Raw genomic sequence first — 12,083 nt, 5'->3', positions numbered from 1 at the left:
AAATATCTTATTTATTAGTATGCCCATAGTCCTAGCACAGTGCCTTGAAAATTATAGGCACCTAAGAAATACTGAATGATGCAATCCACTATAATAATACAAAATGGTTTGGAATATGGTTTGCACCCTATTTACCTCCCCGCTCCCTTCAGAAAGAGTACACAGCTCTCTGCATGGTCTGTATTATTATACATTTGAACAGAGGGACTTATTACTTTATATATCTCAGAGGAAAAATGGTTGGATGAATGATTTTCATTATTTATATATAGAAGAAAAGCAAAAATCATGATTATGCCCTCAGACTAAAAGCTTATAACTTCTCATTTTCAATTTTGTGAGCACAAAAATATCTCACCTAGTTGCAATATCTTTATAGTGTCTCTGCAGGCTTTCATCACCAACTTGAAATGGCGATAAAGAGGGTAGCACAAAACTCTTCTCCCAAAAGACACCAGGATTTCATGAACATTAGTCCAAGTCTGTAAAGTATCACTTAAATAAGTAATTATTTCCATATTATACAAACAAAAGCACATAATATATTCTCCATTAATAATTATAAATTTGGATCATCATGAAGCCAAGTAGAAGAGAAATACAAAACCATAAAATACTGAGACCCTTTTAACACTTATAATATGTAATTTTATTTGTCTTTATAATTTCTCATATTTTATCAATATAGCACAAGTGCACTTTAAAAATCACATAGGTAGCAAGAAAGTTTTAAAAAGTATCTTAAGAACTACGGACATGAATCTAAAACACATGGCAGAAACCAAATACAGATGCACATAAAAGACATTTCTAAATGATATATGTTTCATGTTTTCGTCTTTTAACTATTCAAGATATGTAGATGAAAGGTGTAGAACTTTTCAGTGACATGTGTTCAGTCTCTCTTTTTATTTTGGGTATTTACTTCAGTAATTTATTTTTACTGATAAAAAACTAGTGATTTCTAGAAAAAACATTTTATCTTGAATAGTATTAAACTGATACCATTAGTACTTCAAAACATATTGAAATCACTAAACAAAGATAATTTTCTATAAAACTATTTTTAAATTGAGTTAAAATTTTTTAATGTAACTCATATATAAATCTTAAAATATAAAATTAAAACTAAAGGAGCAATATAATTTCCATATATATTAATCTTTAATGAATGAGATATAATTAAGAATACTGAATATCTGACAAAGAATAATCTATATCTGAAAAGAATTATGAGCTTTAAAAAATTCTGGCAAAAAAAAATAGTTATAAGAGATTGACAGTTATTAACATGTTCAGCAATTGTAAGTTCTCAAAAAAAATTATTTTCAAAATAAAACCACAAACAGGTGGTTATTATGTAGATTTTAATAACAACTATAAAATTAATCACCAACTCTGTAATTAATGCAATTACTACAAAAACCAGTTTCCATTGTATGCTGATCTTGGCAATATGTAGACCCCAAATGAAGTCTGTGGAAAAGCACTTCTCCATCTTAAATATGTACACAGATCCCTGCAGATATAGCTACAGATTCTGATTCAGTGGGTCTGGCTGATAATTCTGTCTTGCCAAGGACACTGGTCAAGCTGTTTGTCCATGGATAATTCTCAGAGCAGCAAAATTCTCTGATAAAGTTAAACGTCTCCGTTTCTGTTTACAATTTATCTTTTGCTTCAACAAAGTGATGCCATAAAATAACCTTAATTTTACAACTTTAAATGTAATATGTCTAGGACTTTTTGTGTGTATGTGTGTGACAGAGACAGAGAGAGACAGAGAGAGGAACAAATAGGGACAGACAGGAAGGGAGAGAGAGAAGAAGCATCATTTCTTTGTTGTGGCTCCTTAGTTGTTCACTGATTGCTTTCTCATATGTGCCTTGACCAGGAGCTACAGCAAAGCGAGTAACCCCTTGCTCAAGCCAGCAACCTTGAGCTCAAGCTAGCAAACCATGGGCTCATGGTCTATAATCCCATGCTCAAGCCAGCGACTCCACGCTCAGGCTGGTAAGCCCCCGCTCAAGCCGATGAGCACCGCACTCAAGCTGGCAGCCTCGGGGCTTTGAACCAGGGTCTCCCGCGTCCCAGTCCGACACTCTATCCACTACGCCACTGTCTGGTCAGGCCTATGGCTAGGATTTTAACTGAGGGAAAAAATATAGTATTTGTCTTGGTTGATGATACAATTATCTAGTTTAAACTGATTATTTTATAAAACTTCTACTTTTAGTTACTGTTTTGATGGACAAGTTTGTCCAAAATAGGTAAATTTAAAGGTAAGAGGCACACAACTATTTTCTAGAAAATATACACAAAAACAATTATCAGTATATTAAAAGAATTATCAAAATATAAATAAAAAGGCCCTGGCCAGTTGGCTCAGTGGTAGAGTGTCAGCCCATCGTGTGGATGTCCTAGGCTCAATTCCCGGTCAGGGCACACAGGAGAAGTGCCCATCTGCTACTCCATCCCTCCCCCCCCTCTTGCTTCTCTCTCTCTTTCTCTCTCTCTCTCCTCCACTCCTGAAGCCATGGCTCAATTGGAGTGAGTTGACCCCAGCTGCTGAGAATGGCTCCATGGCCACTGCCTCAGGTGCTAAAAAATGGCTCTGGTTGCAATGGAGCAAGGGCCCCAAATGGGCAGAGCATTGCCCCCCAGTGGGCTTGCCAGGTGGATCCCAGTTGCAGTGCATGCAGGAGTCTGTCTCTGCCTTTCCATCCTCTCACTAAATAAATAAACAAATAAATAAATAATAAAAGAATGATCAGATCTAACCATACTAATTGTAGTACCTAAGAGAAGTTATTTAAGCTACATGATCTAAGATTCCTCATCTGTAAAATATCAATAACTTTTTCACAGACTTATTGAAAGAAATTAGTGAGGTAATACATGTAAAATGCTTAGCGCAGTCCCTGGAGGCAGTGTTATTACCAGTGTAGAATTCTCATCTTTGAATTCTGAGCCCCGATATATGCCAACTCATAAAAACACCTCAAACTCCATCCCAAAGTCTCCCCCAACAGACCATTCTTTCTCCAAAGTGTGTTCTACCTCTCCTGATTTCCAAAGTACCCTATCTGGTTATCTACAGGTTACTATAATTAGAATAAGAGTAACAAATGGAATCAAAATTTTATTTAGAAGATGGAAAGCAAAGTTGTACAATAAAGCTTCCACTTTTAAAAAGTCAAGGAATGGCTTGAATTACTCAAAATGAACTAATGATTACAGAAAAATAACTTCTTGAACAAACAAAATCTAAATAATTGCAATTAAAATCATACCTCAAACCAGCACAGTGTTGGACTCAGTTTTCTGATATTCCATGCAGATTCAACCTTCATTTGTTTTAGAGAAAAATAATACTATCACATTAGAAGAAAAGTCATTTAAAAGTAAAGCAAATATATCCATTTATTCAACTAGTGTATGAGTAGTGTTGACATATAAGAACCAAGAATTGTCTATGGTTTCAAAATAATAACTGCTTTACTAATGCAGATGGCATCAAAGGTAAGTTTCTGTCTACTTTTCATAGAACTTTATCAAGTAAAGCTTTTACACTAACATGAGAGCAAGTAAGCAGGAGCTTTGAAAATAAAATTAAAGCAAAGCAACTCTTGCTCAATTTCTGTCCCTCTCAACTAAGTTACTTGCCTTCCAAACATTCTATAAATACTCTGCCAAAGGACTTAAAGATAATGATAATAATGTGCTGCCTATGGCACTTAAAAAGCTACTCAAGAATATGACCCTTCAGGCCCTGGCCGGTTGGCTCAGTGGTAGAGCGTCGGCCTGGCGTGCAGGAGTCCCGGGTTCGATTCCCGGCCAGGGCACACAGGAGAAGCGCCCATCTGCTTCTCCACCCCTCCCCCTCTCCTTCCTCTCTGTCTCTCTCTTCCCCTCCCACAGCCGAGGCTCCACTGGAGCGGGGATGGCCCGGGCGCTGGGAATGGCTCCTCGGCCTCTGCCCCAGGAGCTAGAGTGGCTCTGGTGGCGACAGAGTGATGCCCCGAGGGGCAGAGCATCGCCCCCTGGTGGGCGTGCCGGGTGGATCCCGGTCAGGCGGATGTGGGAGTCTGTCTGACTGTCTCTCCCCGTTTCCGGCTTCAGAAAAATACAGGGGGGGGGGGGGGAATATGGCCCTTCAGAGAATGCTTGTGAGAAATAAGCATATTCTTAAGAAAATTTTGAAGTTGTAAGACATCATGCTTTCAAATATGCAAATGTAAAAATAAAGAACGAATTTTATGCCTGACCAGGCGGTGGCACAACGGACAGAGTGTCGAACTGGGATGCAGAGCACTCAGGTTCAAAACCCCAAGATTGCTGGCTTGAGCATGGGCACATCCAGCTTGAGCACAAGCTCACCAGCTTGAGTGTGGGATCATAGACATGACTCCATGGTTGCTGACTTGAGCCCAAAGGTCACTGGCTTGAAGCCCAAGGTCGCTGGCTTGAGCCCAAGGCTGCTGGCTTGACCAAGGGGTCACTAGCTCTGTTATAGCCTGCCCAATCAATGAACACCTAAGATACTGCAAACAAAGAATTGATGCTTCTCATCTCTCTCTCTTCCTTTCTGTCCGTATCTGTCCCTCTCTCTGACTCTCTCTGTCTCTGTCAAAACTAAGTAAATAAATAAACATACAACGAAATAAATTTTATCAAATAAAACTAAAGATTCTCTTATCAAGTAATAATATGAAGCACTTTTTTGCCAAAGAAAACATTTTCTTCAATTGTAGTATCTTTAGAAAAATGAATGGAAACAAAAAAAACATTTTCAGTTATATTAGGCCCTTGATACACTCATTCATTTGAGTCCAATGCAAATCTCAAGAGTCACTTTTTAAATTTTCAGAATCATGACAACAAAAAAATCTCGCACATATAAAACTCTAATACTACAACTATGCTAATACTATGATGTTAAGTGAGAAGAGCAGATTAAATAATAATACATACATGTGCACAATGAAAGAGTGAAAGAAAGTACATCACCTTATGACAGTGGCTTTTTCTGATGGCTGCCATTACAGAAAATTTTAATTATTTTCTTCATGTGTACATTTCCTTTTACAACTATATGAAGTATTTGTGTAATTTAAGAAAAAAAAAAAGAACACACTCAGCTCAAGAAAAACCCTTTGAGCAAGGACAGTTATAAACAGCCATAGAGTATATTTATCCAGAAATACTATTGGGGGGGAGGGTCTTTATACAGGTAAGAAAAAAGTTCAGCCTTCATTTACAAAATCAAATGTGGTTTAAGTAGAAATACAATAAAGTCTATGTTATTAAAGAATAAGATACTTTAAGAACACTAATGTACCTTACAAAAGGATTTATTTTTACAATAGGATTTCTTTAAAAGATTCCTGTATCTTGCATCTGCTGACACTCAAAGAAAGATTATAAATGGGTGGTAAAGTTTACTCAATGTCAAGTGTCATGTGGCAAGAGCCCTCTTATTTGGCCAATTTATCTCATGAAGATCCCCTTTCTCTGCCTTTAGTTTTTTTTCCCCAATTTGCTATTTACAAAGACTGATACCAAGGAAGAGAAAGAAATCAAGTAAGCGTTATGCTTTCATGTTGATACCCACCACCAACTGACATGTGCAACTTTGACCGAAGTATCCCCTGAGGTAAGTGATCACAACAGGTCTAACTCTCAACAAGAGGAGTGATGTCTCAATATAATTTATTCAGGGCAGTAGTCTATGCCAACAAGCACAGACACACATGCACTTACATTCCTCTCTCCTTCATTGACACGAGTTTCATAGCAATATGCCAGAAGGATATCAATCAGACTGTAGTACACCCGACGATGGGCTCTTTTGTCCAGCAGGTAAGATTTATGGACAAATTTTAGCAGCTGATATTTCTCTTCTTCAGAAAAAGACACTAGAAGAAAATGTATTTAAAAATTAGATGTTCCATACAGTTTTGTTAAACATACCTAATGTGGAAAATTTGTCAAAATTAGAACTTTAATTATAGCAACTGAAATAAAGTTATTTAACTCCAGATACACAAACAACATTTTTTTTTAGAGACAGAAACAGAGTCAGAGAGAGAGATAGACAGGAACAGACAGACAAGAAGGGAGAGAGATGAGAAACATCAATCATTGGTTTTTCATTGAAACACCTTAGTTGTTCATTGATTGCTTTCTCATATGTGCCTTGACCGCGGGCCTTCAGCAGACCAAGTAACCCCCCTTGCTCGAGCCAGCAACCTTGGGTCCAAGCTGGTGAGCTTTGCTCAAACCAGATGAGCCTGCACTCAAGCCGGCGACCTCAAGGTCTCAAACCTGGGTCCTCAGCATCCCAGTCCAATGTTCTATCCACTGCGCCACCGCCTGGTCAGGCCACAAACAACTTTTCAACTAGACTTCACCGTTTTATTAAGGGCTTGCATTTGCTCAAACCCTAGCAGGGCTAAATAAAAATGTTTGAATAACATCTATTCCTTAATTCCAGATCTCCCCACAACCTTTTTTTTGCTGCACTCTTCTATATTCAAGGCATCTAAATATCAGTTATTGACTTTAAACTTAAGTTAATATATTTTAACAACAGAAAACATTTAATAGGTAAATAAAGCACCCTGCAAATTTTTACTATCCATTTTAAAAGTTCTATACAAAACTGAAGGAATATTCCCATATATTAGTCAATTTAACTGAATAGTATTAATATCCTATATATATAAAAACAAAGTTATAATACATAAACATATAAATACTGTGTTTCCCCGAAAATAAGACAGTATCTTATATTAATTTTTGTTCCTAAAGACACGCTAGGTCTTATTTTTAGGGGATGTCTTATTTTTCCATAAACAAGAATTCACATTTATTGTTGAACAAGAAAATCAACATGTATTAATATACTGTACTCATGTCATCACAAACATCAGCATAACCAGCCAAACTCTGAATCCCATCAAGAATTTCTTGTGAATCCACTTCCATGTACAACAAGCTACCCTATTTCCCTGAAAATGAGACAGTATCTTATATTAATTTCTGCTCGTAAAGACACGCTAGGTCTTATTTTCAGGGGAGGCCTTATATTTCTAAACTTGAAAAAAATTGTACTAGGTCTTATCTTTGGGGGATGTCTTATTTTCAGGGAAACGGTATGACCATATCACACATGAGACTTATGGGAAGAGGATGTTTCTATTCAACACAGTTTCTCTTCTCTCCTTCTGTTTGGCACCCTCTTTTCATCTTCATCAATAGCCTCTCCCAAAAAAATTTAGTAGTGTATATATATTTCATATTTTTCTTCACAACCATGTAATCACATGCAGACACAGAGACATACATATGTACATGGGAGTCTATACTCCCCTCCACCACAAATATATTATTTTCCTCCATCAGGCCTATCTCACTATAATATATCTGACAGATCTCTTCAAGTCAATTGGTATTCAGTTAATTTTTGTCAAGGAGAACATTCTGTGGTGTAGCATGCTCTGCCCAACCACTTCCCCAGTTGATGAGCATTCACATTTCATCTTTTTTTAAATTACTTCCAATATAATGGATATAAAGTAACTGTGGTAGGAAGAATCCTAAGATGACTGCCAATAAATCACAGGGGAGTATAGGCAGAACCTGTGACTTGCTTTTACTCAAAAGAATACTACAAAGGTGGTAAGACAGTCACTGTCATGACTCTATTTTGTTATTAGTGGACTGGAGCCAGAGACTATTGCCAGCTTTGAAGGAGATGTTATGTGCGAGAGGGCTACTTGAGTGGGCACTATGGGGGTCTATAAGATCTCAAAGTGGTCCCCACTGACAACCAGCAGGACAGTAGGCAGGCACTTCAGTCCTACAGCCTCAGGAATGAAGTTCTGCCAAACATCATGTGAGCTCAGAAGAGGGCCTACCAAACACAATTGCTAACACCTACTTAAAAATATAAAAGAGAAAAGAAAAGAAAAGCCCTGGCTGAATAGGTCAGTTTAAAGGAGCATCGTCTCAGAGCACATAGGTTGCCAGTGTGATTCCCTGGTCAGGGCACGTACAGGAGCAGCCCGATGTTCCTGCCTCTCTCTCTTAAAAAAAAAAAGAGACGAAGGAAGGCAGGCAGGGAAGGAGGGAAGAAAAGAAGAGAAAGAAAGAGAGAGAGAGAGAGAGAGAGAAGGAAGGGAGGAAGGGGAAATAAAAGATGGCCATAGCCTTGGAAGACCCTGCACAGAGGACCCAACTAAGCCATCCTTGACTTCTGACCTACAAAACTAAATCATATTAGGACTGTTTCTAATTTGAGGCAATGTGTCATACATCAAGAAAAAACTAATAGTGATACAGAGTTATTTCAGTGAGTATTTCTCTAACTGCTAAACTTTAAGCATTATTTCATAGGTTTGCGGGCAATTTGGTTTTGCTGTCATGTGAAACATTTGTGTATTTTACACATTCTTTTCTATTAGATGCCTTGTCTTGTCAAATTAAGAACTCTTTGTCTATTAAATGAACTCTAGTCTCTAGTCATCTCTCTGAATCTACAGCAAATCTACAGACTTTGTTTATGGTATCCTGTGTCACTGAATTATTTGTTTTCTATGTTGACTAATATGTCTATCATTGAAATAAAATTTTAAAAAAAGAGCCTGGATTTAGACTCTTTAGTAAGGTTTCCCCAACCCCTGAAGTAGAAAAAAAGTCTCCTTTAAAATTTAGTTTCCTTTCTTAAATTTAAGTATTTAATCCATCTGAAAATTATTTTTTCATATTCTTTAATATTTCAGTTAACTCCAGATAAACAGTTAATTGTGCCAGCAGTTTGTTCAAAAATGCAACTTCTCCCACTGCACACCAACTTTATAAAATAGATCTGTTGCTTTTCTTGCTAAAACTTACTTCAGAACACTTTGTTCAGTTTTTGTCACTTGTAAATGCAATATTTTCCCCCTTTACATTACTAAATACAATTGATAGAAAAGAGAAAAGTTGTTCCTTTTTACATATCAGCCATCTTTCCATATGGTGGGTACACAGACCTCCCCCAAAACTTAAAATACTTTAAAAGTGCTAATGATTTAAAAAAACTGTTACATCTACATTGGTAAGGCAAGAAAATATTTTATCTAAGTTTCCTTTGATGCCCCAAATTTAGGCAAGCCATCACAAAATATAACCTAACATCAACAAAACAGGAGACTTAACGGTTGCATACTACTACACACACACACAAAGTAAAATATATTTTGTCTTAGAGCAAGATTTACAGAAAGAACAACAGCTAACAACATATATGTGCTCAATTTGTTGCTAATATAAATAAAACATGGCCTACTGATTGTCTTTAGAGTCTTAAAGAAACTTAAATACATTGTTACCTCTAAATAAGTGTTATCAATCTCCTACCTTGCAAAATAATCCTTAATTTTCCTTCCATTCCCTATCAATCACTTTGAAATTCACTTGTTTTTAAGCCCAGTAAAGAGGAGCATTCAGCTTTCAGTTCCAATGCTCCATATCAGAGTAATGCCAGAATAACGTAAGCCTTTTTCTCCAGGATGTAGAACTGTCCATTATTTACTATAGGAGCAAAGAGACCCCAAAACACCATGGCTTATCTTACAAATCAGAGAAGTTTCTTCTCGTGCTTCTGTCCTGAATGAAAGATTCAGGACTGGTGCGGTATCAGCATCTTCATAATACAACTTCTTGCTATGGGTCCAAGACAGCTAACTCCAGATTTTCACCATTTTCCAACCAATGTGAAAAAAGAGTAAGAAGAGCATAGCAAGCACCTTCTTTCTAAAGACTTAAACCAGAAAATACACATAGTACTTCCACTCATTTCCCATCATCCAGGACTTAATCACATGACCACGTCCAGTGGCAAGGAAGGAAAAGTAATCACTAGCTGAGTGGTCATGTACCCAACTCTAACTCAGGAAGCTTCTTAGGGCAGAAGGACTAACAAAAGACACCTGGCTTCTCCTCCACCTTTTTAAAGACCAAAATTTATTAAACTGCCATTTTAATATTTCCAAACTACTCTATTGGTAGCTAACTACCCAGCCCCTTTCTGTCTCTACTCAACAAAAGGCTGCCCTTCTGCTCATCACAACTGGGCAAAAGCCAGAGGAAGAGAATATGATGACTCACACACGATGGGCCCTGTTCACATAGTTTTCTAAACCCACTTCTGTCCTCTCTTAGCAACCTTGAGTTTAATGTGGCTTCTTTTTGTTTTAAGGCTTCCATCCAGCAGGCTTGCAGCCTCTGTTCTGGGAATAAAAATCTTAAATACTCTTCACTGAAATTACTAGATTTTGCTTGTTAAAATACACATACTGCAAAAATAAAAGCTTTGAAATATATTTTTATAATATTTTTTCAACGATGTTAGATAACCTATATTTAAAAAAATAAGAGGAAAAGAGAAATGTATTTGCATAAGCACTGATTTCATAAAGACAAATAACGCATTTATTTAATTAGCAGGCCAGAAACATAAAAACAAACAATGTGTATATTTTTAAACTTTATACAGGTATGTTTCCAATGAAGCATTCTTGAAGATGTATTTAAAATTATTAAGGGAGATAAACTGAGTGTTGGTTGCCTCATTAAATGGCTCATATGAAGATCCCTTTAATTTAAACAGAAGCTCTCAGTTCACTGAAAGCGACCTGATGTATGGAGACTGCTAGAAGAAACACACTGCATGAAGAAAGCTTTTGAGACGTTCATTAATTTAGCTAATAGAGAAGTGCCAGGTGTCCACGACAATGACAGTATCTCACTAGGGAAAACTTTAAGCACCATTAAATGACACATTGACTCATCTACATGTTTATTAAGTAATCACACATGTATATGTTTAATGATCTATAAAGGTTTCCCTGGAAATGATAGGTTCTAATGTCACATTACCCACAAGTGCTTCCACTTTAACATTGGTCACTTTCCATGACTCTACACATAGGAAAAGCCTACTTGAATATTCTCTTCTAAATTCTTGGATGCTAGGTGGTAGTAGCCTTTCCTTAAAACACCACCACCGCCTGACCTGTTGTGGCGCAGTGGATAAAGCGTCGACCTGAAAATGCTGAGGTTGCCGGTTCGAAACCCTGGACTTGCCTTGTCAAGGCACATATGGGAGCTGATGCTTCCTGCTCCTCCCCCCTTCTCTCTCTCTGTCTCTCTCTCTCTCTCTCTTCTTTCTCTCTCCCTCTCTTTCTCCTTTCTAAAAAAATGAATAAAAAAAAATTTTTTTTTAAAAAAACACCACCACCTTTTCTGAGTGTTTTTAAGTTCCATTTTGGCCTAAGGATTTCATTAAGATACAGACACATTTAAATTCTGACATTCAAGCAAAGAAACCAGAGATGATAAGTAACAATAACAAACCAGGAAATCACTAGAGAAATCAAGTCTGAGCAACCCAAAGCCTTTTTTATGCAAGCTGCACCCCAAAGAGAACAGGGGAGGTTTGCACAAGCAGGTCTAGTGGAGCAGCAGCCCTAGGAATCACCAGACAGTGCCAACAACACCGGGATGATTGCCACCATGAGAAACATCTGTCGAGCGTTTGTACGACTTAGCTGAACTACAAAGCAGCTTTGCATATAGTTCAAGACATTTCGATTAATTATATTTCTATAAACAATCTACAAGTGTACAAAAGCCAACTGAAGGCTCCATTCATGTAGGGTAGAAACCAGTGTCCCACCCAGCATTGAGGCAAATTGCCTAAAACTGCCTCCCAACATTAAAAATCAAACCAATATGTTGAAGACTGCAAAGAGGTTCTACCCAAAATGTAAAGTGACCTTTACTTAGAACATTTTCTAGTTTGGTTACTTTTAAAATTTCCCTTCTAAATCCCCCTCCCAAATGTCCATGTCCTCTGTGGGTCAACAATTAAATCATGGAAGGAATGCAAAACTGTCTAATACATTGCACACATTCTGGAAGCAGATCAAGAGAACCAGAAGAAAATGTGCTGCATTCAAGCCCTCTGCCTTAATGGGTAGCCTTGCAGTGGTTACAACTTTCAAGTTGAGACTGACAGCTCTACAAACACTGAT

General features: G+C 37.3%; 1 protein-coding gene across 6 annotated transcripts in view; it reads right to left on the bottom strand.

Annotated features, from left to right (window-relative positions):
* SHQ1 (SHQ1, H/ACA ribonucleoprotein assembly factor) overlaps nucleotides 1-12,083 on the bottom strand; it is a 132,989-nt gene that overhangs the window by 60,903 nt on the left and 60,003 nt on the right. For all 6 annotated transcript variants that reach the window (XM_066244844.1, XM_066244845.1, XM_066244843.1 and 3 more), the window contains 3 exons: nucleotides 5,764-5,918; nucleotides 3,294-3,347; nucleotides 359-482 (listed from right to left, as the gene is read on the bottom strand). In XM_066244844.1, the coding sequence (XP_066100941.1) occupies nucleotides 359-482; nucleotides 3,294-3,347; nucleotides 5,764-5,918 (333 nt within the window). The remainder of the gene's footprint in view (nucleotides 1-358; nucleotides 483-3,293; nucleotides 3,348-5,763; nucleotides 5,919-12,083) is intronic.

Source organism: Saccopteryx bilineata, chromosome 10 (assembly GCF_036850765.1).
Source record: "Saccopteryx bilineata isolate mSacBil1 chromosome 10, mSacBil1_pri_phased_curated, whole genome shotgun sequence".
NCBI classification, from domain to species: domain Eukaryota; kingdom Metazoa; phylum Chordata; class Mammalia; order Chiroptera; family Emballonuridae; genus Saccopteryx; species Saccopteryx bilineata.
This window is presented reverse-complemented; position numbering and strand designations above follow the sequence as displayed.